The following is a 24,456-nucleotide window of genomic DNA, read 5'->3' as shown; positions in this document are numbered from 1 at the left end:
GCTAAGTGCATTAGGGTGAGCTGCCAGCCCATCCAAAATGAATGGGCTGCCTTAATGCATAAGTTAATGTGAATGAACTCTTATAGTCCATTGGTTTGCATAATTAGTATCCAACTTGAGGACCCGCCCACATACACACACCCCGACACACAACCACACCCACTTTTGCTTTTGTTTGGTGTATAACATATTTGATATTGAGGGGCGGGTTAGATAATTGGGGTACCACATCCCATATTTATTTAAATATAATAAAAATATACCACATAACAGACTTTTAGGTTTCCCCGTTAAAGACAAAATGTATGTATACAAAAGTATCAAAATGTTATTTTCATAAACAAGTTAAAAGCAATAAAACATATATGTCAGTGATGAGAAAAAATTAAAACTGACTCCCTTTAGACCACTTATGTCTCTGTATAACCCCAACCAATACTACTTTATATTGTGAACAATTGCACCTGGAAGTGGGGGGGATATATTAGGCAGCAAGTGAACATTTTGTCTCTAGAGTTGATGTGTTTGGAAGCAGAAAAAATGGGCAAGCCTAAGGATTTGAGAGACTTTGACAAGGGTCAAATTGTGATGTTTAGACGACTGGTCAGCACAACTCCTATACTGCAGCTCATGTTCGATGTTCCCGGTCTGCAGTAGTCAGGTCTAAGGAAGGAAAACTGGTGAACCTACGATAGAATCACTGGTGGCCAAGGGTCATTGATGCAGGTCAGGAGCGTAAGCTGACCCGTAAAGTCCGTTCCAATAGAAGAGCTATTGTAGCTAAAATTGCTGAAAAAGTTAATGCTGGCTCTGAAAAAAAACTGTCTGAACACAGTGCATCACAGTTTGTTGCGCATGGGGCTGCGTAGCTGCAATTCGGTTAGGGTGCCCATGCTGACCCATGTCCACTACCAAAAGCGCCTAAAATGAAAATGTGAGCATAAGAACTGGACCATGGAGCAATGAAAGTAGGTGGCCTAGTCTGATGAATCACATTTTCTCTTACATCATGTAGATGGCTAGGTGCGTGTGTGCCACCTACTTGGGAAAGAGAAGGCAGCAGGATGCACTATGGGAAGAAGTCAAGCTGGCGGAGGCAGTGTGATGCTTTGGGCAATGTTCAGCTGGGAAACCTTGGGTTCTGCCATTTATGTGAATGTTACTTTGACACGTACCACCTACTTAAACATTGTTGCTGTCCAAGTACACCCTTTCATGAAAATGGTATTCCCTGATGGCAGGGGCCTCTTTCAGAGGGATAATGCACCCCGCCACACTGCAAAAATGATTTTAAGAATGGTTTGAGGAACACAACGAGTTTGAGGTGTGGATTTGGTCTTCAAATTCTCCAGACCTCAATCCATTTGAGTATCTGTTTCTCCTTTTAAAGGATCTGCTACTGACAGCTTGGTGCCAGATACCACAGCATACCTTCAGAGGTCTATTGGAGTCCATGCTTCGATGGGTCAGGGATGATTTGGCGGCAAAAGAGGGACCTAGTCAGTATTAGGCGTTTGTTCATGATGTTGTGGCTGATTGGTGTATCTCACCACATCTTCTAGGCTATAACTGGAAGTTGATTAGAGTAGAAAAAAGACCAGATGAGGTTGACTCAACGTGTTTCATAGATATATGTTCCGCTTCCTCATGAGTGAGTAAATATTAAACATTTAAGCAACAAAACATGTATATACGCATTACAATAAAATACAGTTGCTCATTTAAATATACCAAAGGAGTCATCATGGAGCTATAATTTTAGAGGTCCCAGATGAGTCAATGGCTTTTCTGCTTTACTCAACTTCCAGTTATACTCTAGAAGACGTTGTGAGATACATATAATCAAACAGGAATTGTTGACGATGTAAAGTAGTAACGGATGGGATTATACACAGGCATAAGTGTAAATCGTCATTTGTGCCTTATGCTCTGAAAAAGGGGGTTTAACCCTTGAAACATGTTAGCAATTGCTCAGTAAACTGCTTCTATTCACATCTTGAAAGTCCGAATGTGTATTGCGGTGCCGTTGTTACTTTGGCCGCGTGACTTCATTGCTGATGTTTCAGACGGTTTTTGGGGGTATTACCACATTTGTTTTTAATAAGGACAAATAAACGGTATTGCACGTAGAGTAGGCGCTGTTCTTTTGGGTTTTCCTCCCTGTGCATGTATTTTGAGGCTTCCCAACCTGTGACCAAACAGCAGCCCCCTCTTGTGGTATAATTGATGTCAGCACTGGAAACCCCACCATATGATGTTGTGAGACCTCCGCCAAGCGCTGACTATGGAAAAGAATAGAGGCAAAAGTGATCTAAAGGGAGACATTTTCCATTTTTCTCATTACTGTCATATGTGGTTTTATTGCTTTTAACTGGTTTCAATAAATACAATTTTGATACTGTTGTATATATAGATTTTGCCTTTGAGTGTGTACCTCCAAAGGTCCATTATGTGGTACGTTTTTGCTATTTACTTTTTTGAGATGTCTTCAGGTCAGTCACGTGAGGCACAAAGTCTTCTTCCTCTATGGATCTCCGGCCAGAGGTGGGAGCAGCACTGATGTTATGAGGTCCGCTGTTCTATCAAAGTCTGTGACTGCGTTAGAATGTGTGACCGGTCACGTGGTCACACATTTTAACGTGATCCCGCCCACTTTTTCGGCGGTGGAATATGTGACCCACGCAAAAAATGTAGAATTCCAGCTGTTCCAGGGCAGATCGACATCACAGGTGGTATGTGCAGGAGAACCGATCTGCCCTGGAACAGCTGATCGGTCTTGAAATGTCACTTTTATCCGACTTTGTGACTGCGATCTCACATTCCACAGAGTCAGATAGAAGTGACATTTCAGGAGCAACCAGCTGTTCCAGGGCAGATCGGTTCTCCTGCACATACCATCTGCGATGCCGATCTGCCCTGGAACAGCTGATAAAGCGTTGGAATACTTCACATTTTGCCGGTCACATATTCCACCGTCGAAAAAGTGGTCGTGACTACATTAAAATGTGTGACCACGTGAACGGTCACGCATTCCAACCCAGTCACAATCTTTGATAGAACACCGCACCACTCTCTGCATCGTTAGGGTGTGAATGCAGGGCATCATGGTGACGCCCCCTCAGTAGCACACCTCCTCTTCCATAAAGTGTACTCTGATTGGAGCACTCTAATCTTTTTTGGAACCTGGAAAATACTGTCCATTGCATGTGATGTCACTTGGCACTCAAGGTCGACATGTTTCACAAATCTCTGGTTCTCTTTTTTAAAAGCCTAATCCCAGCCAACCCCCTATTTATGTAGGTTTGGATAGAACAGGAAAGTATTAGAACCCTTGTTTTGTCTATAGGGAATATACAGAGTTCCTTGGCATTGCATCTGATTTTCTTTCCAGAAGGAGAGCCCCATATTCAGGAATTATCCATAGTCAGCATCTAGAGCATCTAGTACATGGAAACTCTGGTGCTTGTACAGTTATTGGCTGTGTTTACAAACATCTGACATAGATCAGCCCCTGCTGTAGCCTTTCACCTTGTCACTTGCTACAAAGTTACAGTTTTGCGGTCTGATCATTAGGGGAGAGGAGACGGAGGAAATGCTTCCTGCTGCCTGCAGCAGACTGAAGACCACTCAGACTAGGCAAAGTTACTTGAATTTAGATCAAGGACTACTTTTCAATGATAAAAGGTCCAGCTGTTTTTTGGGGTTTTCTTTGGAAAATGTTGCTGTATATCGTGACATGTCAGCAATCTATGCAGACTGGCAAATACTGATTGTAAAGGTGATTGTTTTGCTGCTCGGAAATTCAATATCACAATTCCTGCGCAAGGGAGTACAGTTTAATGTAAACTTGCTTGGAAATTGAACAAATAAATATGTGAATGTTTTTGCTTTGTATGTCATGTGAAAATGAGGATGTGACTTATGTCGTTTCACGGCTGTATCACAGACTAGGGAGACCGGAGAAGGCTTTCTTAGAGGCTGCTGTTTGCTTGCTATGTTGCAATAGCAGAGTACTGTATGGTGTCATCCAGCGATTAATACAGAAAGCTCAGAGTTTTACGTATACCATTTATTGGCTCATTTAAAGTGGAGCTCCAGAGAAAAACATACTTTATTTCATTGTGTTTGATCAATAGAAGTCATTTGTAATGCTTTGCCAACTATGTCTGGAGGGCAGCTCTGTTAAAGATGTTACTTTTATTCCTGCAAGATGCTACTGTCAGCCGTGAGCTTCAACCACTCAGTGGCATTCTAAGGGGGGAACGGCCCAACCCCGGATGACACCATTAAAAGGGATGACACCAAAATGACAGCATTTTGGTGTCACCCACTCTGAAAAGTCACGGACCGAGACCCCCGACAGCTGCACGAGAGAGGAGGGGACCCGGCAGCATACCTTTGGTTTGGTGATAGTAGTAGAGAAAATGAAAATGGCCAATTTAAATGGAGATTGGATACCACTATGTGCTGGACACCCCGGTATTACTCCAGGCTGCGGCCTACAGTATTACATCCCATTGATCAATACAAGATGTGGTGTGGAGTCCTACGCAGAACTGATTGGAGGAGAACGTGGTCACATGACTTTGATAGATACCATGACCAAACTTTCCCGGAGCATAGCGCACATTTGTAAAACACTTTATAAATGTGCCGCTTTTTTTTGTTTTTTAGCAGTGGTGTGGCCATGGTAAGACCCTACAACCTTACAAATAGAGCCCTACTGTCTATCTGTCTTTATATCTACGGACGCTTGTCGGTGTGTCATTTTCAGGATATACAGCTTTTCGGTTCATATCTTATCTGCTCTTATCAGGTAGTACAATCTAACAATACAACTGTGTTTTCATTGATAGTACGCTCCTGATTTAAGCATAAGTTCCCCTTTTTTTACGAAGTAGATTTAAACAGACCGTGCGGCTTAACCCTGAGAAGTCCTGTATGTTTTTCTGATGCAATTTTTTAAGGCCCCAAATATATCTAACAGAGTTGTGTGGTTTCTACTAACTTGCAAGGTAACACACTTACACACTGACTTGTATAAGCTTTTCAGAATGACTGAGAGGAGATCTGCTCTCTGATATAATGGCTGCTGTGGTTTATAATACATTTCTTAGCTTTACTCTGCTTATGTCAAATTTACCATATATACTTATGAAACATTCAGCAGCAGACAGGTAGCACACAGGTCACACTACTGGTTACATAAGCCCGAATAAGGTCTGTCATGAAAATGCCTGGGGGATAATAAAGGGAAACCTAGAACCCCAGATGGGAGTGCTACCCCAAATGGTCTCAAATACCTTTAACAAGTGGGGTGGAGATACTGCTGCCATAAGGGTTCTGAATGCAACAGGGGCTGCACGGCACAATAATGGTGAGCATCAATGACCTAAGAAATCAAGCAGAAAGCAAGCCTATGCCACGTACATTTTAGTAGGAATGTGAGCCTTCAGAATTGTATCAACAGGCTTTGGGCTTGTGTTGATGGCATTAGTTTGACATCAATTTGAGAAGCTTCTTAGATCATTCAGAATTCAATTACATGCAGCTCTGCATGCTGATTTAAAATCATCTTACATTCATTAGTTAAACAAATTTGCTTTTCGTTTACTTACAAATAGAGTTAATCTACTTCCTGGTCCACTTCTGGCACAAATGATGCAGTTGTGCCCAAGCATTGACTCTTGGGAAGGTTACATCAGCAGAGCATTGCTGGGAAATCTCATCTGTAATCTCACAAATTCTCAGGGAAAGGCATTTCCACCCCTGAGATGATGTGCATGGTCACATGTCCTAGTCACATGTATCAGAGCTCCAGGAAGTGATAGGAGATCTAGTAATCTGCCCTTAGTAAACATGGCCGCTGTCAGAAGACTGGGGAAGAAAAGAGAAACAAGGTATGCAAAGAATAAAAAGCAGGCAATTCTCTAGAAGTATGTGTTTGTAGATTGTCATTACTAAACATTTCTAAAAGTGTGTTTGTTGTTATTTTAAACATATGGGTAAAGTTCCTCTTTAAGGGGCTGACTGGCAAAATACAATAGCTACAATGGGAGATTTCTCTATCTACACTGTTTAGCATGGATGGAGGAATCTTTTTGTATTCAAGCAACCAAAGAATTGCCTAGCAAAATGTGTGTGTGTGTGTGTGTGTGTGTGTGTGTGTGTGTGTATGTATATGTATATATATGTGTGTGTGATATATATATTTTATATTACATACAGTATATACTTGCTAAAGGCATGAATGTTCTTCTTTCTTTCAGACTTCAGGTATATGTAAAACATTTAAACACATTGTTTTACAGGTGGAATGCCCATGAGAAATAAGTTAGGACCCATTCACATCAGATGTGTTAGCTGCCTTTTTCAGTGCAGCCCCGATGCAGAAACAATGCAATGTTTTAAATTGGCTCAGTTTGCACCACTGCATTGCAGTGGTGGGCACTGAAAAAAAGTACCTTATTCAGTACTTTTTTCTGTGCAGTGTGGTGCGACGCGGCACAACCGCATCGCACTACGGCCGATCAATAGGACGTAAGATATCACTTGGGAAATGTTTAAAATAGTTCTAACAAAAAATAAACAGTGTGATGGATTACCACGTGAGCACTGTTACCTGTCAGCACACACCAGCAGTTGTGCCTTCAGTGCAGCTTGGTGATGTAAATGGGCCCTTAACCACCTCCGGGCTGGCCACAGTAAAAAAAACGGCCGGCCGGAGCTCTCTAGATCTGAGCGGGCGTCTTTAGACGTCCGCCCAGACACGCCCCCTCGCGCGGGAAATGGTCGTTATTTAAAAACAGGCAGCGATGCCTGTTACCATACAAGCGATCGCATGTATGGGGTGCCCATCGGTCCCCCCCCCTCCGCAACCCCCCCCCTGCCGTTGTCCCGCTGATCCCGGGCTTCGCTGTGCCCGGTGCGAGCCCGGGATCAGCAGGTCGCCTGTGTCACAGAAGATCAGAGGGAGATCGTTACACGAGCTCCCTCCGGTCCCCTCTCCTCTGCAAGAATGCGGACGTGTTGTATAATACATCACTTCCGCATTCTTGTGTCACTCTCCAGCTTCAGAAGCTGGAAAGAAGCTGATGGAGCAGATCTCTGCTTCATCAGCTTCTTTTGGGGGGTCCTAGGTGACATTAGGGGTCTTGGAGACCCCTGATGTCTCCATAAAGAGGACCTGTCACATATTTTGCTATCACATAGGGGTAGGGTTGCCATCTTTTCTTCAAGCGCAACCCGAACACTCCAGCAACGCATGGTCATTTTTGTGGGAGAATGAGTCGTGGCTTGTTCAAATGTAAACGGTGCCGCCCATTAATTCCCAAAATGTAAAGTTACACATAAAAAAGAATAAAAAAAAAACAAAAATGTTTTATAGTCCCCACCCATACATACACGCATGCAAACATGCGTCAGGGGCGCATACGTGCAAAGAAGACGATTGCGCCCATTACACCTCACATGTTACATATCGCCGCGAACGTCACAGTGAGAGCAATCATTTTAGGGCCATCAATCACTGATAACACTAAACTGATGAGCGGTAAAAGCTTTTAAAGTGTCGCCTATGGCCAATTTTGGGTATGGTAGTTTTCTGCGATTTCGCGGGTGCGCGCAATTTTAAAGCTTGCCATGTTTGGTGTCTATTTACCCGACGTGACCGCGACTTTTATATTTTACCAAAAAACTGGGTAATAATAAATGTTTCCTAACATAATGTTAAAAAAACTTTTTTTTTTCCAAAATGTTTCTGTAATTTTTCCTAATTATAGTAAAAAATAAAACCCCCAGTGGTGATTAAATACCACCAAAATAAAGCTCTATCTGTCCCAAAAAAATGGTATAAAATTAATTTCAGTACAGCGTTGCATGACGGAATAAACGCCAGTCAAAGTACTGCAGCGCTGAACACTGAAAAATGGCCTGGCCAGGAAGGGGGTCTAAACACCTGGTCTTGAAGTGGTTAAGTAGGCTAATGCTTGTGCAAAAATGTTTGTGGAAAACTGTTTATTTTGTGAAGATATTGGTGTATTGGCATGAATGCTATGGCATGTACTAGTGCTTGTATCTCATAGCTGCACACAAAAACAAAACCTGATATTCATCAGCTGAGACCCATTATTTCTAAAATTGTGCGTTATAAAAATTTAATTGAAACAAAGGGAAGCTTCATGCAGGTCACATGATGGAAATTCCATGTCACACTAATTCTGTATACCTGTAATTGATGGGAGTCTCTATAAGGACTAAAAATAAAACTTCTTACATCAGGCATATTCTTGTCATCTTGTGTTAATTGCAGAAACCAGCAAGTGCTGATTTGCATTATCCCATATACAAATGGATATAAAAAAACCAGCAGGAGTTTTAAATTGGCTCTTGGTGGCAGTCTGGCAGTTCTGCCTTTTACCAGAAAGGTTTCTTTGTTAGAGGATATGGGTGGCAGGGATGGGCAATACAGTATGGAATTAAAGAGCCAGTCTGTCCAATCCAGGAGCAAGCAGGATATTTCTAGGAACCAGCTTGATTGACAAGAGTTTAGGTGTCCATACACCTTACAATTATCTGCAGATTTTCTGTGGTCAGATGGGAAAAGTGCAACAGATTGGCCCAGGGGGAGATTACTCCATCCACACAGTTAAGTGTAGATGGAGGAATCTGTTTCCATCTGACCACAGAAAATCTGCAGATAATTGTAAGGTATATGGCCAGCTTTAGAAAACTTTTTAGCCTGGTTCACACCTAGGTGTTTTTGAGCAGTAGCAAAAACGCTTTTAAACACCCAACACAAGACATCCCATTATTTTCAATGGCGCCTGTTCACACCTGAGCGGCAAAATGCCAAACGCAGAAAAAAGTACATGGGCTTTTTTTTGGCAGTTTCAAGCTCCGATTTCCCCCCCCTAGATTTTAATGGAAATGTCAGGAAACACGCGGCAGAAGCATGTTGCAAATTTTGGTGCACATTTTTGAGCGTTTTTACGCTGATCGCAATGTTTCTTGAGCTGTCAGTCAAAACATGCGTCTTCCTGTGTGTGTGTTTTCACGCATGTCAAAATGTGGCAAATGCGCATAAACATGCAAAAAAATGCACACTGAGCTCGCTCGTACAAACGTGCAAAAACGTTGCAGGCTTGGTGTGAACTAGGCCTAAAAGTTGGGTGCCACCTGTAAATTTTAAGGAGTATTGGCTACCTGGCTCCTGGGATGCATTCAGTCCTAATGGGTGGTATGGTATTAACATCTATAGAATGCTTTGCTTTATTATTATTATTATTTATCACCGGTATTTATATAGCAGCAACAATTTACCACAACCAATTAACCTTCAAGCATGTCTTTGAAGTGTGGGAGAAAACCCACCCAAATTCCATGCAGATAGGGTCATGGCCAGGATTTAAACCAGGGACCCTCTGTGCTGCAAGGTATGGCTAAGCCATTGTGCTGCTGTTATACACAGCAACATTTCTACACTTCTGGATATGGGACCAATACTTACTCACCAGCAACATTTGATCACGTTTCCAAATCTGGGTTGACACACTTTCAAACTGCACCCTAGAAAGATGTAAAAGCACATTAATGCAGGTGTGTAATCATTACTACATCTTTAAATGTATTTTACATACAAGCAGTGTGGGTACCTGATTTTGACCTGGTATCGGCCTCTTGCAGTCCCTGTATAGCAGAGCTGAATTGTGAGAGGAAGAAGAAGCAGTATCAGGAGCCAATGAGATCATGTGCTGGCAAACAACATGCTGATAGGAGGACAAAGCAGAGTGCCAGAGAGATGAGTTCATTAATGTCCGGCTTCTCCTTTCGCTGTTCAGTCACTGGCTTGGGGTGTGTCCAGGATGATGTGAGATTAGAGGAAGTGGGTCAAATGATGCTGTTCATCAGACTAAGGAAATCTGGGGGCAGAAAGGTGATGCGTTGGAAATCTCTGTATCAAAGGTGAATATTGCATCAAAAGCTGGTTTCTTCTTTTAATTGGGCTATTCGTTTTTATCTTGTTATCTCTGGCAGGATTTCTGCTTTGCAGCGAATACTTTACACCCATGTGAAACGGCTTCTATAGATGTAGCTAGAATTCTAGGCAATTATTTTGGTCTTGTGGTTTCAAGTCAGGGATGTTCAGCTTTATGTACTTCCTTTTTGAATTGTGGATGTTGGTTTAGTCCAGATGTACTTGTTATAAATACAGTGGGGAAGTCCCTTTGTGTTTGCAGATCCTGCTGCTACCACATGAAGATTAGAATAGGCTTTATACGGTCTTTTCACAATTATGGAGCATTCGCTTGTAAACTCCTTCAGGGTGAGGAATTGTCATGATTCTTCTATTACTCTGTAAGCACTATGCTATGTTGGAACTATTCACATACCAAAAAATGGCAGCTGCTGTCTAACTTTTCCCTTGTTGTCAATGGAGCTGGCTGCGAAAAAAATCCTGCTGACTCCTGATTGGACAGACTGAATATTTATTTGGTAGAAGAAAGTCCCCTTAGCGACGTTTCGAGACCATGCGGTCCCGTCCTCAGGCAAACAGAGAGGACGGGACTGTGTTATCTCAGTCAATAAACAGCATTGACTTTAATATCATGGAGTGCGAGTGACTACTTTCTTCTATCTACATTTCACGGAGGCATCCGTTGTCACCACCGCACCCACCCAGTTGGATTTGGGTTTTTGTCCGGTCAGGAGTGCGATGGGACAGGAGGATTACATTTGAATATTTATTTGTTCGCTCCTGCTATGGGAAATAGCTGCGCTATTGTTCCCCAATTTGCTTCACTGGGTTTTACAAGCAGAGCCTAGAGTAACAGAGTATTTAACAAGTAATAAATGAAATCGAGGCATCTGCATTTACCTAGAAATCTTCACATTTTCCGGCAGACGAGATGTCAAATAAATCCAATAAATGCTTTTCTATCTGACAGAGGTGTCCGAATTACAAGACTGGCTGAACAGAATTATAAATCACTTGTCATGTATGATAAATAGGAGTATTTCAAATGTTTATTTAGCTTTGTTTTCTAACTGAATCACCAGTTCTCCACTGCACACTACTGCTAGAATGAGAGTGGATGCCCACTGGCTAAAATATGTCTTCTTTATCCAACTCAGAACAATAGCTAGTAACGCATAGCAATTAGAAAGCTGCAATGTATAGCAGCCAGTCAGTTCTTCTAAAGGTATGTCTTTATATACTTACACTAGTAAATATTTTATTGGTAGGTAGACAGTCCATTACATATATTGTATGGCTCAGTCCTGTGGAATATTCCAGCTTGCATGAGAAGTGTAGACAGTGCTGGGATAAGGTCCATTAGCACCCAAGTTGAAAAGACCAAAGTGCCCCCCCTTGAGCAGTGGATTACTACAGCAGCAGAGATTGCAGGTCCCACCCTTTTTGCACACCCCCCTCCTTGCTGAAGGGCCTGAGGTGGTGGCCACCGCTTCTGCCTACCCCTTGACCCAGTCTTGAGTGAACTTTAGTAACTGGGAAGTATCAAAGGAATTTAGTGATTTGTAACACAAACAAAATGCTAATAGTCATGAGTTGAATCAAATTTGCATGTCACTGGAACTGTTCTTTCACATGGGAATCCCCTAGAAAAAAGACAGTTTCTCTATGAATCTGGAATTGAAGATATATATCATAATGAAACTGGTATATTTTTAAAGATCTGCTACACAGTATTCTTATCTTTTGAGGGAGAAGCATGTGTTCTTCATGAGCTCTTGTTATAGATTAGCAGCCTACTGTGCATTTGAAGATAAACAGTAAGAATTGCTACTGCAACCTCTTCTACAGGTTTACTGTTCCCAACAAGCTGCCATGCAAACAACACTGATGCCCAGAAATGAGCCGAACTGGACGTATCCGCATAATTATCTAGTGGTAATACTAGATAATCTTGTTATAGATTAGCAGCCTACTGTGCATTTGAAGATCAATAGTAAGAGTTGGGACTGCAACCGTCCAGTATTACTAGTAAATAATTATGCAGATAGGTCCAGTTCTGTTCATTTCTGGGCATCAGTGTTGTTTGCATGGCAGCTTGTTGGGAACAGTAAACCAATAGAAGAGGTTGCAGTACCAGTTCTTACTGTTGATCTTCAAATGCACAGTAGGCTGCTAATCTATAACAAGATTATCTAGTATTACTAATAGATAATTATGCGGATAAGTCCAGTTCGGTTCTTCATTTCATATTTTTAAAGGTCTGCTACACAGTATTGTTATCTTTTGAGGGAGAAGCATGTGTTCGTCATGAGCTCTTGTTATAGATTAGCAGCCTACAGTGCATTTGAAGATAAGCAGTGACAGGGTTATTCACAAAGGGTGAAGAGTTTGGAGAAGGCAGAAGAAGTGAACAATCTAGGACAACATAGCGGAGCTGCAAAGTGAGCGCAATTTGAGAACTTTTCCAAATCAGATATGTTGTCCTAGATTGTTCACTTCTCCTGCCTTCTCCAAACTCTTCACCCTTTTGTGAATAACCTTGTAAGAATTGGTACTGCAACCTGTTCTATTGGTTTACTGTTCCCAACAAGCTACAATGCAAACAACACTGATGCCCAGAAATTAACCGAACTGGACGTATCCGCATAATTATCTAGTAGTAATACGTCATTCTGGTATATGTGCACTCCAGTGAGCAGCAGTCCTCAACTGGTGGCAATATAGCCCCCTGATGGCCCTAGTATAAGGCCCCATTCACACCTATGCGTATTGTAATATGCGCGCCTGTCGCGCGACCGGCACGCGTTTTTTTTACCGCGATTCGCGGTAAAAAAGTCGCGCGACCGTCGCGCGATTCCAAAGGCTACTTGGCAGTATTCAAATGGAAAACGCCCTACAAAACGGACCAATACGCAGCAAAAAACGCTCCGGGACCTTTTCATGCGTGGGCCGTTTTGTAGTGCGTTCGGGACGGGCGGAAATACGGACAGGTGGGAACGATACCATTGACTACAATGCTATTTATTTTTTTGACCGTTTTGTAGAGCGTTCATCGAGCGTAGGACGCGCTACAAAACGGTCAGGTGTGAATGGGGCCTAAGAGGGGACACAGGTAAATGACATGTAACAAGGGGTCCTCCACCAAAAAGCCAAGTGTACTACACAGCAAATAGTTGATTCATTTGCAGTGAATTCTGCTAATGTTGATAATCAATTGCAAGAACCACTTAATCTTCAGAGCCATATGGTGGCCCAAGCACTAGATAAATATTAATTTTAGGTTAAAAGTGAAATTATCAAAATGTTTTCACAGCTTAGAGAAATGAAAACCACTATTTTGCATGGAATTTCCCACATCATAATTGCTAGAATCATGCTTTAGTTGAGTGAGTGATTAGTTATTACAGTGTGTCATTTGGACTCCTGAAAAGAGGCAATCTTCCCTTTTTACTTACTGCAATGGAACCTGACAAGACAACTTTCACCTGTTCTCCAAGCCCAAGTGTCAAAGCTGTACTCCACGCATATATAAAAGACACAATTTAATGCACCTCTGTGTTCATTAAGACATCATTAAAGGGTCATTCCACTTTCCCAGGTTAGATTTAGGAAAATGGAATTACCACCACCAATCTGCCCTCTCTCCCCCCGCCGCTGTTCATACCTTTGACCAAACTCTCCTTATCCTCCGCGCTGTCGGTGTACTCTCCGTACTCTGTACAGAGCAGTGCAGCCCTGTATTCGGTATTTCAAATTCCACATACAAATGGCTAGCACTCATTGGTAAAAGGAAGCACTTTTTGCTAAGATGTGCTTCTCATTGGTTAGCGTGCTCAGGAGACCACGCTGACAAAAGAGTGCTCGTCATCTGCGGCACAATTTGAAATATGCTGCGCTACTCTATACAGAGTATGGATAGCACACCGGCAGCCGCAGAGGGTAAGAAGCGTTCACTTAAAGGTAAGAGCAGTGGCGGGGGGGGGGCAGATTGGTGGCGGTAATTCTATTTTCACAAATTCGACTGGGAAAGTGGAATTAACCTTTTAAATGTGTATTTTTTTTAATGCAAGCAGTGCACGTACCTGATTTGGTCTTGGCCTCTAGCAATGCCTGTACAGCAGAGCTCAGACTGGGTCAGGGAGAAGCAGCACAAGGAGCCAATCAGCTGTGAAGCAGTGCTAACAAGGAGTATGCTGATAGGAGGGAAGAACACAGTATTATAGACAGATGAGTTCATCAGTCTGCTCCTTCTTCTTTCACTGCCCAATCATAGCCTTGGAAAGGGACAAGACCTGCTCTATTATTTACTTGCAGCTGGGGGGAAAAAATTAGACCTGTCCTGCCAGACAGGACTGAGCTGTGTAAGTCTCAGTACTGAATGGACAGATAGAAATGCAAATCCTTTATGAGGTAAAATAGCGAACTTATAGGTTACATTAAAATGTTGTATATGATTGTGTACTGTACACTGCATTACAAATGGCACATATTCTATGTATAGACCAAGTAGTGATCCTTTTCTTTGGACGGGGGCCACAGGAGTGGAGCATGCGTGAATAAAGAAACACTGCTAAACATCAACAACTAGCGCTACATAACAGGCTTTAATGACTGTTACATAGAAGCTTAAGGGCTTGTTCACACCAAATGCAGACCAGATCTGCATGAGTTTCTGCACACGCAGTGTGTTATACCGCGTTTTGTGCCGCATTTTTGATGCGTTCCTGGCCGTTCTTTTTTAAAGTTTAAAATGGGCTTCCAGTGCGTTCCAGGGCGATTTTGATGCGTTTGCATGCGTTCCAGGTAAAATAGGGCTTGCTGCAGTTTTCTTACATGCAAAGGAACTGAACGCTGCAGTGTGAACTAAATACCATTGGAATACATTGGACGCAGTATTGATCCGTTCTGTAACTGCTCTGCTCTGCTCCTGGAACGCGCTTGGTGTCAACTAGCCCTAAAACATACGTTTACATATTTGAGATTGTTTTTTTTTGTTTGTTTTTTTAGGACACAATAAGATGGTGTTGTCGTTATACATTGCTGCTGTCAAGGTTTCATAACCAACCACAATCCAGCACGTGGAGATGAACTTGAACTCGCATCCACGACGCATCCGTCTTAAGCCATGGCTGGTAGCGCAGGTGGACAGTGGGAACTATCCAGGTCTACACTGGGAAGATAGGGAACACAAGCTATTCCGCATTCCATGGCGTCATGCAACACGTCACACACCAATGCAAGATGATGAGAACACCATATTTAAGGTGGGCACAATATAACAAGGATGTACTACAGGAATGGCCTTCCAATCAAAGGGAACTTCAAGTGACAGACCATCATATGACTGAATCTGATATGTTGCTTATAAATCTGTCTCACTACGTGTTTTCTAAAGTGTAATATATCTATAAAATACTGTATTTCTAGCTACAACTAGGAACCACACGATGGCTGCATATTTCTGAGCGGGATAAATTATTCTCTTACTTTCATAAGAAGACAAACTGTAAGACTTTGCACACCTTCTGTTTTGTGACATCTGGAATGCATTTAGCTGATGTAAAGTGAGGGTTCTTTTGGGTTTTAGGGTACCCAAAGTGTTGAGCCGCCCGTATCAGCCAATGCATATTCTTGCTGCCTTTGGCAGTCTTTTGGGCCGGCTAGTTTCATAATGAACACTATGGTCCTCTGACATGGACAAAGGAAACAATAGCGATTGGACAAGATTTTTTTATCCGGACCTCTCTGTAATTTCCCGAGGACTGTCAGCCATCATTATGTGCAGTGCACACTTGGTCATAAAATTGACACCTAATCCAATTGACAACAGCATCATGACGCGATCTTTCATATTTTTAGATACTTTTGTCTGGTATGAATGCTCAAACTCGCTTTAATTAAACAGAACAGTATACAGTAAGTGACACATACAGCACATTCCCAACACCTAAGTTTAGAATGCTGCTGGCAGCAAAGTCTGTTTAGTGGATTGAACATTTATTACCAAGTGTTTTTTCATTTTCAGCATGTATGCATTCATGAGCATTAAAGTATAACTAAACTGCTTGAAAAGCTTTTACAATCTGTACCCTATTTGAGAGATTTCCCCTTTACTTTGTCTCCCGTAAAACACAACAGGAAGTGAAATGAAAATTCTCCAAAGTGAGCCAAGTCCCCTCTTAGACGGTCATCACTAGAACAGGAATATTTCTCCTCTTTTTCCTCTTCTGGTGACAAATACATTATGGATTTTCACTTGCTTTCATTCCAGCTGACAGTGGTGCAGAGATGATGAGTCTTTTAACACCTGTCAGAGGTTCTAACGCCTCCCTACTCAATCCACAAACTAAAGTTTGCAGAACTTTGTTGGGAAAAAATACAATTTATAGGAGCTGGAGCTTTTGGAGAATTTTCATGTCCTTTTTCCCCTGTCTCTTAGCAATTTAAAAAAAAGTACACCTGCCTGTGATTAATGGCACAGTGTAGTGTACACTCCCAGCCTGATCTGATTATGGCATCTGTAGGATGCTGAAAACAGAGCCTTGTGTTAAAATACTGTAACCCAATAGTGGCCCCCCAATAGACAAAGAGGTGAGAGTGAGAAATGACAATGAGGGTCAGCTCTGATCTGTCAGTGTTGGAGGAGGGGGAACCAGCCAGGTGAGTTTACCATAATGGGCAGGTATGCTTTGAAAAACTAGAGTAACAAAAACTTCTGGGAGACTCGACTACTTACATTAATTGAAACCAACTCATCCAGAAGTTGGATGCTGGCCCATAACCACAAACAACTTAAAGTAAAACATAAAATGTAAAATTTTGAAATACCGCATACTGGCCAATAAGTAACCATCTTTTACCCTCATCTGTGGATATTAATCTTTTTGTAAGTATGCTGTGAATGCTTGTACATTCTGACACGAGGGGCAGAACTACAATTCCACTCGAATGAAATATAAAAAGAAATATTTTTTGGTGGCCAAATTGTTTTCTACTGGACATACTCTGTCTAACGTCTCTGGGTGCCATAAGGTCTGCTTTGTTACTTGAACACTCAGACTACAGGACACCTTCCTTGCTAAATAAAAATAATGAACATGTTTTTTTTACTAATATTTACAGGCTTGGGCAAAGGAAACAGGCAAATATCAACAGGGGGTGGATGAACCCGACCCTGCAAAGTGGAAGGCAAATTTGCGCTGTGCTCTGAACAAAAGTCGAGAGTTTAAATTGTTGTATGATGGAACTAAGGAAACCCCCATGCAGCCATTCAAGATCTACCAACTATGTGACCTTCCTGGGCAGAATGAAGGTAAGTGCAAAATCAGTTATATACACTATATTGCCAAAAGTATTGGGACACCTGCCTTTACACGCACATGAACTTTAATGGCATCCCAGTCTTAGTCCATAGGGTTCACTATTGAGTTGGCCCACCCTTTGTAGCTATAACAGCTTTAACTCTTCTGGGAAGGCTGTCCACAAGGTGTAGGAGTGGGTCTATGGGAATGTTTGACCATTCTTCCAGAAGCGCATTTGTGAGGCCAGGTACTGATGTTGGACGAGAAGGCCGGGCTCGCAGTCTCCGCTCTAATTCAGCCCAAAGGTGTTCTATTGGGTTGAGGTCAGGACTCTGTGCAGGCCATTAAATTTACAAATGGCCCACCCTTTGTAGCTATAACAGCTTTAACTCTTCTGGGAAGGCTGTCTACAAGGTTTAGGAGTGTGTCCATGGAACTTTTTGACCATTCTTCCAGAAGCGCATTTGTGAGGTCAGGTACTGATGTTGGACGTGTCTGTAGCTATTGACTCTGCAGACAGTTGGCGACTTCTGCGCACTGTGCGCTTCAGCATGCGCTGACCCCGCTCTGCCATTTTACATGGACTACCACTTTGTGGCTGAGTTGCTGTTTCCAGTTGCTTTCACTTTGTTATAATACCACTAACAGTTGACCGTGGAATATTTAGTAGCAAGGAAATTTAACGGAACGCCTGCATCCAATGGTTTGGAGGGGTGTCCCAATACTTTTGGCAATATAGTGTATATTCAAAAAGGAATTTTCATCAAAGTTAAACATGCCAAAAAAGGATTTAGTATTATAGTTTTATATCAAAATCTTTACAGTTTAATGATAGTATACATACCAGCTACAGCTAAATGTATTGCAACAAAAAATCTGCGCTTTTGGAAAGTAAACTAAAAGTCAAATAATGATCCTAAAGCTGCTATGAGAGGTGTAAAGTGAAAGTGTAAAGTGTTGTCACAGCGCTAAAGGTTTGAGATAAATATGAAAATATGTGAATATATATGGATCAAAACATGAGTGACACCCTGTGTGTAAGTCTTCAAAAAAACCTACCAATAATGAATATAAAGTACCATAAAGGACTGAAAAAGTGCTGATGTGCAAACAATCAAAAGGAAAGCTACATTCCTCAATAGGATAAGTGAATAAATGTAACAGGATATCACACTATAAAAATATTAAAACTAAGTATATCGAAGTGAACTATAAAAAATTAAATAACCATTCAATACAGCTAAATGTAGCTTATACAGAAAATGAAGGCAGTAAGGTGCTATCAGCATTTCAGATATACATGATATCTCCAGTAATAGACATGAGATAGTGGTCAGAAGATGTGACTGGTGAATGTTCCAACTGAATAATTGGCATATATAAGGTTCAATGAGAGCGCCAAACAAGACAGTATGAGATTCCAAAAATTAGCCAAGGCTTTTTGGGGGGTTAAAGACCTCCCCCTTCTTCAGGGCTTAAACATAATGGGCAGTAATATGGAATCAAAACTAGCACGAATTATCAGGGATTAATTATTTGCTGTGTAGGGTATAGTTTTAAGTCCATAGTACTGTCCATCATGTTTAAGCCCTGAAGAAGGGGGAAGGGTTTCCACTCCCGTAACACATTGGCTGTTCTTTTTTGTTGTTTATGAACCCATTCTATTATTAAACATTTTGAACTCTCATACTGTCTTGTTTGGACTGTACAGTTGTGCTCATAAGTTTACAGTGAAAACCTTTCTGTTACTCATGGGTAGTGTTTGGCTGAAGCCATTTATTATCAATCAACTGTGTTTACTCTTTTCCAATCATGACAACAGAAACTACCCAAATGATCCTGATCAAAAGTTTACATACCCTGGTGATTTTGGCCTGCACACAGGTTGACACAAAGTGGTGTGAATGGCTATTAAAGGGAACCATCCTCACCTGTGATCTGTTTGCATGTAATCAGTGTGTGTGTGTGTGTGTGTATAAAAGGCCAATGAGTTTCTGGCCTCCTGACAGACCCTTGCATCCTTCATCCAGTGCTGCACTGACGTGTCTGGATTCTGAGTCATGGGGAAAGCAAAAGAATTGTCAAAGGACCTGCGGGAAAACTTAGTTGAACTGTATAGAACAGGAAAGGGATATAAAAAGATACCCAAGGAATTGAGAATGCCAATCAGCAGTGTTCAAGTCGACCTGTCATTGGCTACAGCAGAATAAAGTGAAGGTTCTGGAGTGGCCATCTCAGTCTCCTGACCTCAATATCATTGAGCCACTCTGGGGAGATCTCAAACGTGCAGTTCATGCAAGACAGCCCAAGAATTTATAAAACCTGGAGGCTTTTTGCCAGGAAGCATGGGCAGCTTCACCATCTGAGAAGATAAAGAGCCTCATCCACACATACCACAAAAGACTTCAAGCTGTCATTGATGATAAAGTGGGCAACACACCGTATTAAGAACTGGGGTATGTAAACTTTTGATCGGGGTCATTTGGGTAGTTTCTGTTGTCATTATGATTGTAAAAGAGTAAACACAGTTGATTGATAATAAATGGCTTCAGCCAAACACTACCCATGAGTGACAGGTTTTCGTGTTATCATTCATACTCTCTGAAAAATGGCCAGTAAATCATAAATTCTGCCAGGGTATGTAAACTTATGAGCACAAGTGTATATAAATGCGTATAAATCTTTAAACCTGAATTCCCTTGAATGTGGGATGTCCCGTTTTGTTGAGCGTGGCTTTAAAGCCATTGTGCTTTATCACGTTCTGGCTGAATGCAATGCCTCACCGCTACTTGTTTCAGATGAATAATTGGCAAACACACTGGCTGTTTCTTCGGATCAGCTGAGAAAATCTAACCCTGGCAAATAATTCTTCCCCTCTAACCCCCATCACCTTTTCCCCACAGCTGTGTAGAGTGCAAAGTGCCCATAGATTGTAACCATCATCATCTAGATTGGGTGATGATAATCTCCTGTCTATTTGAGCATCTTGAGAAGACATTGATAGCACTTTACTCTTTTTACTTTCCAGTATTCAGTTTGTTCAGTGTGTATGTGTATTCCCATCAAAGTGTGCATTGTTTAAATTCCCTTTTTGAAGTGTATTATATACTTGCTCTGTATTTTTGTCTGTATGATTTTTATGTACTGCTAATTCCAATTCTTTGAATTTGTATTTTGAATGTGTTGTTTTTCATCTCACCGTTTGCTTTGTTACATCACATTGCAGTATGTACGCATAGCTTTTCTTCTGTTGTTCTTGTTTTACTGCTGCACCACCTTATATTCTTATGTGTAGAATAAGATAACCATATCATACTCCAGATTATATTTGAATACTGAGTTCTGCCTGCCCAAAGTATATATGTGATTTTTCTTCACATGAGCTCATATTTACTGTGCAACTGCTGGTTTATAATGTGATTTGAATAAGGAAGATACCAAGGCCTGTATCATGTCAGCAGTCTTATTCCTTTCTGTTCCTCTGCACTTGTATTTCAGATGCTGTACCTGTGGAAGCTTTGCCTGATGAAGCTATAAGCGATGATGAGAAAGAAGTAAGAGTGCTTTATTTTGTCAATGCTTAAGTGTAGACTAGTTTGCAGTTTATTTATACACAGCCAGTAACATTTTCAAAGTTGTGATTAACATTTGATGTTAAACATGCTGCCTTAGTCCAAAGGTTGAACAATGGTGTGGAAAGCAACCAGGCATCACTGGTGCTTGACTTACAGTAGAGTTCACACACAAAAAAAAAAATTCAACACAACAGATTGCATATTCGGTATCATGTACAATTAGCTAGGGTGTATATTGGTCCACATATGGTCAATGTCTGGTCTGCCTGAAATCATCTGGATCAGTTGTTAACCTTCTCATGTCTATGGAAGAATTTGCATTTTGCTTGGAGATGGTATTAAGGCTGAATTCTCGGCAGATATAAAAGACACAAATTAATACTGCTCTGTAATCCTCAATACATGATTTCATGGGGTTTTTTTAATGTAAAAATTGTACTTACCTGATTTCGAGTTTGTATAAGCTTCTTGCAATCCCTTCACAGCAGAGCTTAGAAAAGGAGAGGTAGAAGCAGCATAAGCAGCCATTCAGGTGTGCTGATAGTAACAGACAGCATAGTGATGGAAAGATGAGCCAACCACTGAGCTGCATCACCTATCACTTTCCAGTCACAGGTAAGAGTGGGGAGGAGACCTGTAAGTGAAAGAAAAAGATCTTATGGTAGACAGCGTTGTACTGTAGGGCAGAGCTGTGCAAATCTCAGGATAGACCAGACCGAAATACAGCTCATATATATATATATATATAAAAATGGCTTATATTCTTATATTCAGCACATACCAAATTTGGCTCAGCGCCTGTATGCTAAGTCACACCTCAGGGTTAGAGTCCCAGCCTCAGGGTTAGAGTCCCAGCCTCCGGGTTAGGGTATGGACACGAGTACCCAGCAGTGTCTCGGTAGACTATTCCACAGCTTAACATGCATAGCCATGTCCTGCTCCAAACACTCCCCACAGACACCGACTGACTGGCTTCCTGTTCTGTTTTAACACACCCTCTGGCTGGTGGGTTACTCCTTTCGTTACCAGAACTGGCTGTAGTCGGGGATGGAGGCTCTGTCCCACCCAAAATCTCTCTGAGCCTCCAGATTCCGGGACCCATGTATATTTAGACACTCCAAGAAGCCTGCCTATCAGCTTCCCTTACAAGTCCGACCCGGAACTCTTCACCCTGTTTGGCGAGAACCCTGAATACCAGACGACCTTAACAGGACCACCACCTAAACAAGGGATACTATGAGTAGCCACAGAGAAACATGTTCTAGCAGTAGTCTGGGACATGTTTCACCAATGCAAAGTACTTCTAACATAGCTCGTGCTGGATATAGCCTGAAACCGCAACCTCAGTGCTGACCAGAAGCCACCAGAAATCCCAAAGGCTATCGTTATTAGCATGCACTTACACCAGGAAGGGCTGCTGTTCAGACATGAATAGGGTAATCCTCAAGTACATGAAAAAAGAATAAAGAAACCGCACCTTCTCCTCGTGTGATACCATTTATTGTGTAAATCAGACGGCCATTCCACTCACGTGTTGAGTCCAGATAACAGCAGCAAACAATGCCGTGATCAATAACCCAAGTACATAACAAAGAAGACAGAGACCTTTCAGAAAGTGACGGTGGACAATAGCTACTGAGCAATGCATTGATTTCTTATTGGGTGTATATGTAGTTTCTGGCACATTTAAATTTAGACCCTGCTGATATTAATAACAAAATATTCCGATTTTGATACATATGACATGGCGGCTACTATGAATGCTATTAATATCTGTATATTTTCTGTGCAGATCGACCACATTTTTCCAATGCTTGACATTCAAGGTGAGTGTATATACTTTTCCTAACTGCTAATGTCTCACCATACTGTATATACAGTATATATTTCCTCATTTATCATACTTTTGTAGGACATTTGTATTTGTAAGGGCTGAGTCACAAGTAAAATAGCATTACCATCCTGATATATTATTACTGTGCTCCGGTTAGATATTCATGTTTTGATATTTCAATATATGTTTTGTACACTGTTATTTTCAGATCCACTTCCTGCGTATATGTGGCCCAAGTCTGAACCTGGTTTTAGTTCCTGTGCAAATCTTATACAGCACAACCTTGCACCAACAGATCCTGCTTTGACCTCAGCAGCTCCTAGAACATACACTGGTGTGGAGTTGTCACCACAAGCCCTGGTAACTCAACCGGTAGTAATGCCCCATCCAGAGCTGGTTCCTCCAACAGGTCTGGAGACCACACAAAATGCAGAGCTTCCTATACCAGGAGTGATCCCTACACCCATTGACCAGGGGATTCCAGGCTTACTTATTAGTCCACAGATGCTGCCACGTAAGTACAGCAGAAGTCAGTATTTACTGGCCCTTATTTATCAAGCTGCAATAGTACTTAAAGCAGACTAAGGGCATACTCACACTAGGCATGGTTACCTTATACCATGTCTGAGCATGATTGTCCCCATTTCTCATCTGGCCTGAGTTTACACTGTGCCGGGCCCGAGCATACTTCAGTCATCACTTTTGCCATATAGACCACAGTGATTCCTGCTTCCACGCACACTGAGAACTCAGTGATCTATGAGAGGTCTGTGCTCGGGCACAGTTAGCAATCACACAGGTGTGTACTGTGCCTAAATCCAACTGAACAATGCCTGAGCCCACCTCTTAAAACAGATCACCTAGTGTGAGTATGCCCTAGAAGACATTACTGTTAATTCATCAATTATCATATTTACTTTAGCATGCCTAAAGTACTGCTTTAAGCTTCGGTGAATCCGAGCCATTGTGTCATGCAGATGCCTCTCAGTGCTATCAGTAACTGTAAATCAACTTTTTAAAATATTTGTACATAAGCTAGATAAAGTAGCAGAAATTACTTTTAAGGAAGGATGTTACTGGCAGGATCATCAAGTGACAGTAAAAGAAAAAAAGCCTGAATAAAACAACTAAAACAGCTACCAGGACGGGTCATCTGCAATATATTAAAATGTTTTCCTTTGTTTAGAAACACTTTAAGCAACCATTGTCAAGTCTGTTATATTCAGCAATCAGCTGAATATATAATTTTACTCAGAGATTTATTGTTTTAGTTGTTGACAAATTACAAATGCTTGGTGTTTAAGGCCTTGTTCACACCGAAAGCGTGTGCGTTCCAGAGTGGTAGCTCCTGGATCGCACCACGATCGCTAAGAAACTTCCCACCCCCGCTTTCTGGGGCGGGAGGGGGCGTGGCGGTGCATTGAATTTAATGGCACCGCTTTCACGCCCCCGCCGCCCGCAGTGCGATTGGACTCGTGGCAAAACTTTGCCAGCATTCCGTTCCACTGCAAACGCAAAAAATAGGGCTTGCTTTATTAGTGGAACGGAACACTGGCAAAGTTTTGCCACCCGTCCGATCGCACTGCGGGCGGGGGGGCGTGGTAGCGGTGCCATTCAATTCAATGCACCACCACGCCTCCTGCTGCCCCAGAACGCAGGGGGGAGTTTCTTAGCGATTGCGGTGCGATCCAGCAGCTACCGCTCTGGAACGCACACGCTTTGGTGTGAACAAGCCCTAAGACACTGGTAAATTTCACCTTATCATAACAT

General features: G+C 41.9%; 1 protein-coding gene across 1 annotated transcript in view; it reads left to right on the top strand.

Annotated features, from left to right (window-relative positions):
- The window catches only part of IRF5 (interferon regulatory factor 5), a 35,610-nt gene that overhangs the window by 3,995 nt on the left and 7,159 nt on the right, over positions 1–24,456 (top strand). Inside the window, exons 2-6 of the mRNA XM_018557075.1 lie at positions 14,984–15,240; positions 17,099–17,288; positions 20,776–20,831; positions 22,645–22,678; positions 22,895–23,200. Of these exons, the coding sequence (XP_018412577.1) occupies positions 15,061–15,240; positions 17,099–17,288; positions 20,776–20,831; positions 22,645–22,678; positions 22,895–23,200 (766 nt within the window). The 5' untranslated portion in view covers positions 14,984–15,060. The remainder of the gene's footprint in view (positions 1–14,983; positions 15,241–17,098; positions 17,289–20,775; positions 20,832–22,644; positions 22,679–22,894; positions 23,201–24,456) is intronic.

The sequence above is a fragment of the Nanorana parkeri genome, unplaced genomic scaffold (assembly GCF_000935625.1).
Source record: "Nanorana parkeri isolate BGI_ZX_2015 unplaced genomic scaffold, ASM93562v1 scaffold265, whole genome shotgun sequence".
Taxonomy (NCBI): Eukaryota; Metazoa; Chordata; class Amphibia; order Anura; family Dicroglossidae; genus Nanorana; species Nanorana parkeri.
This window is presented reverse-complemented; position numbering and strand designations above follow the sequence as displayed.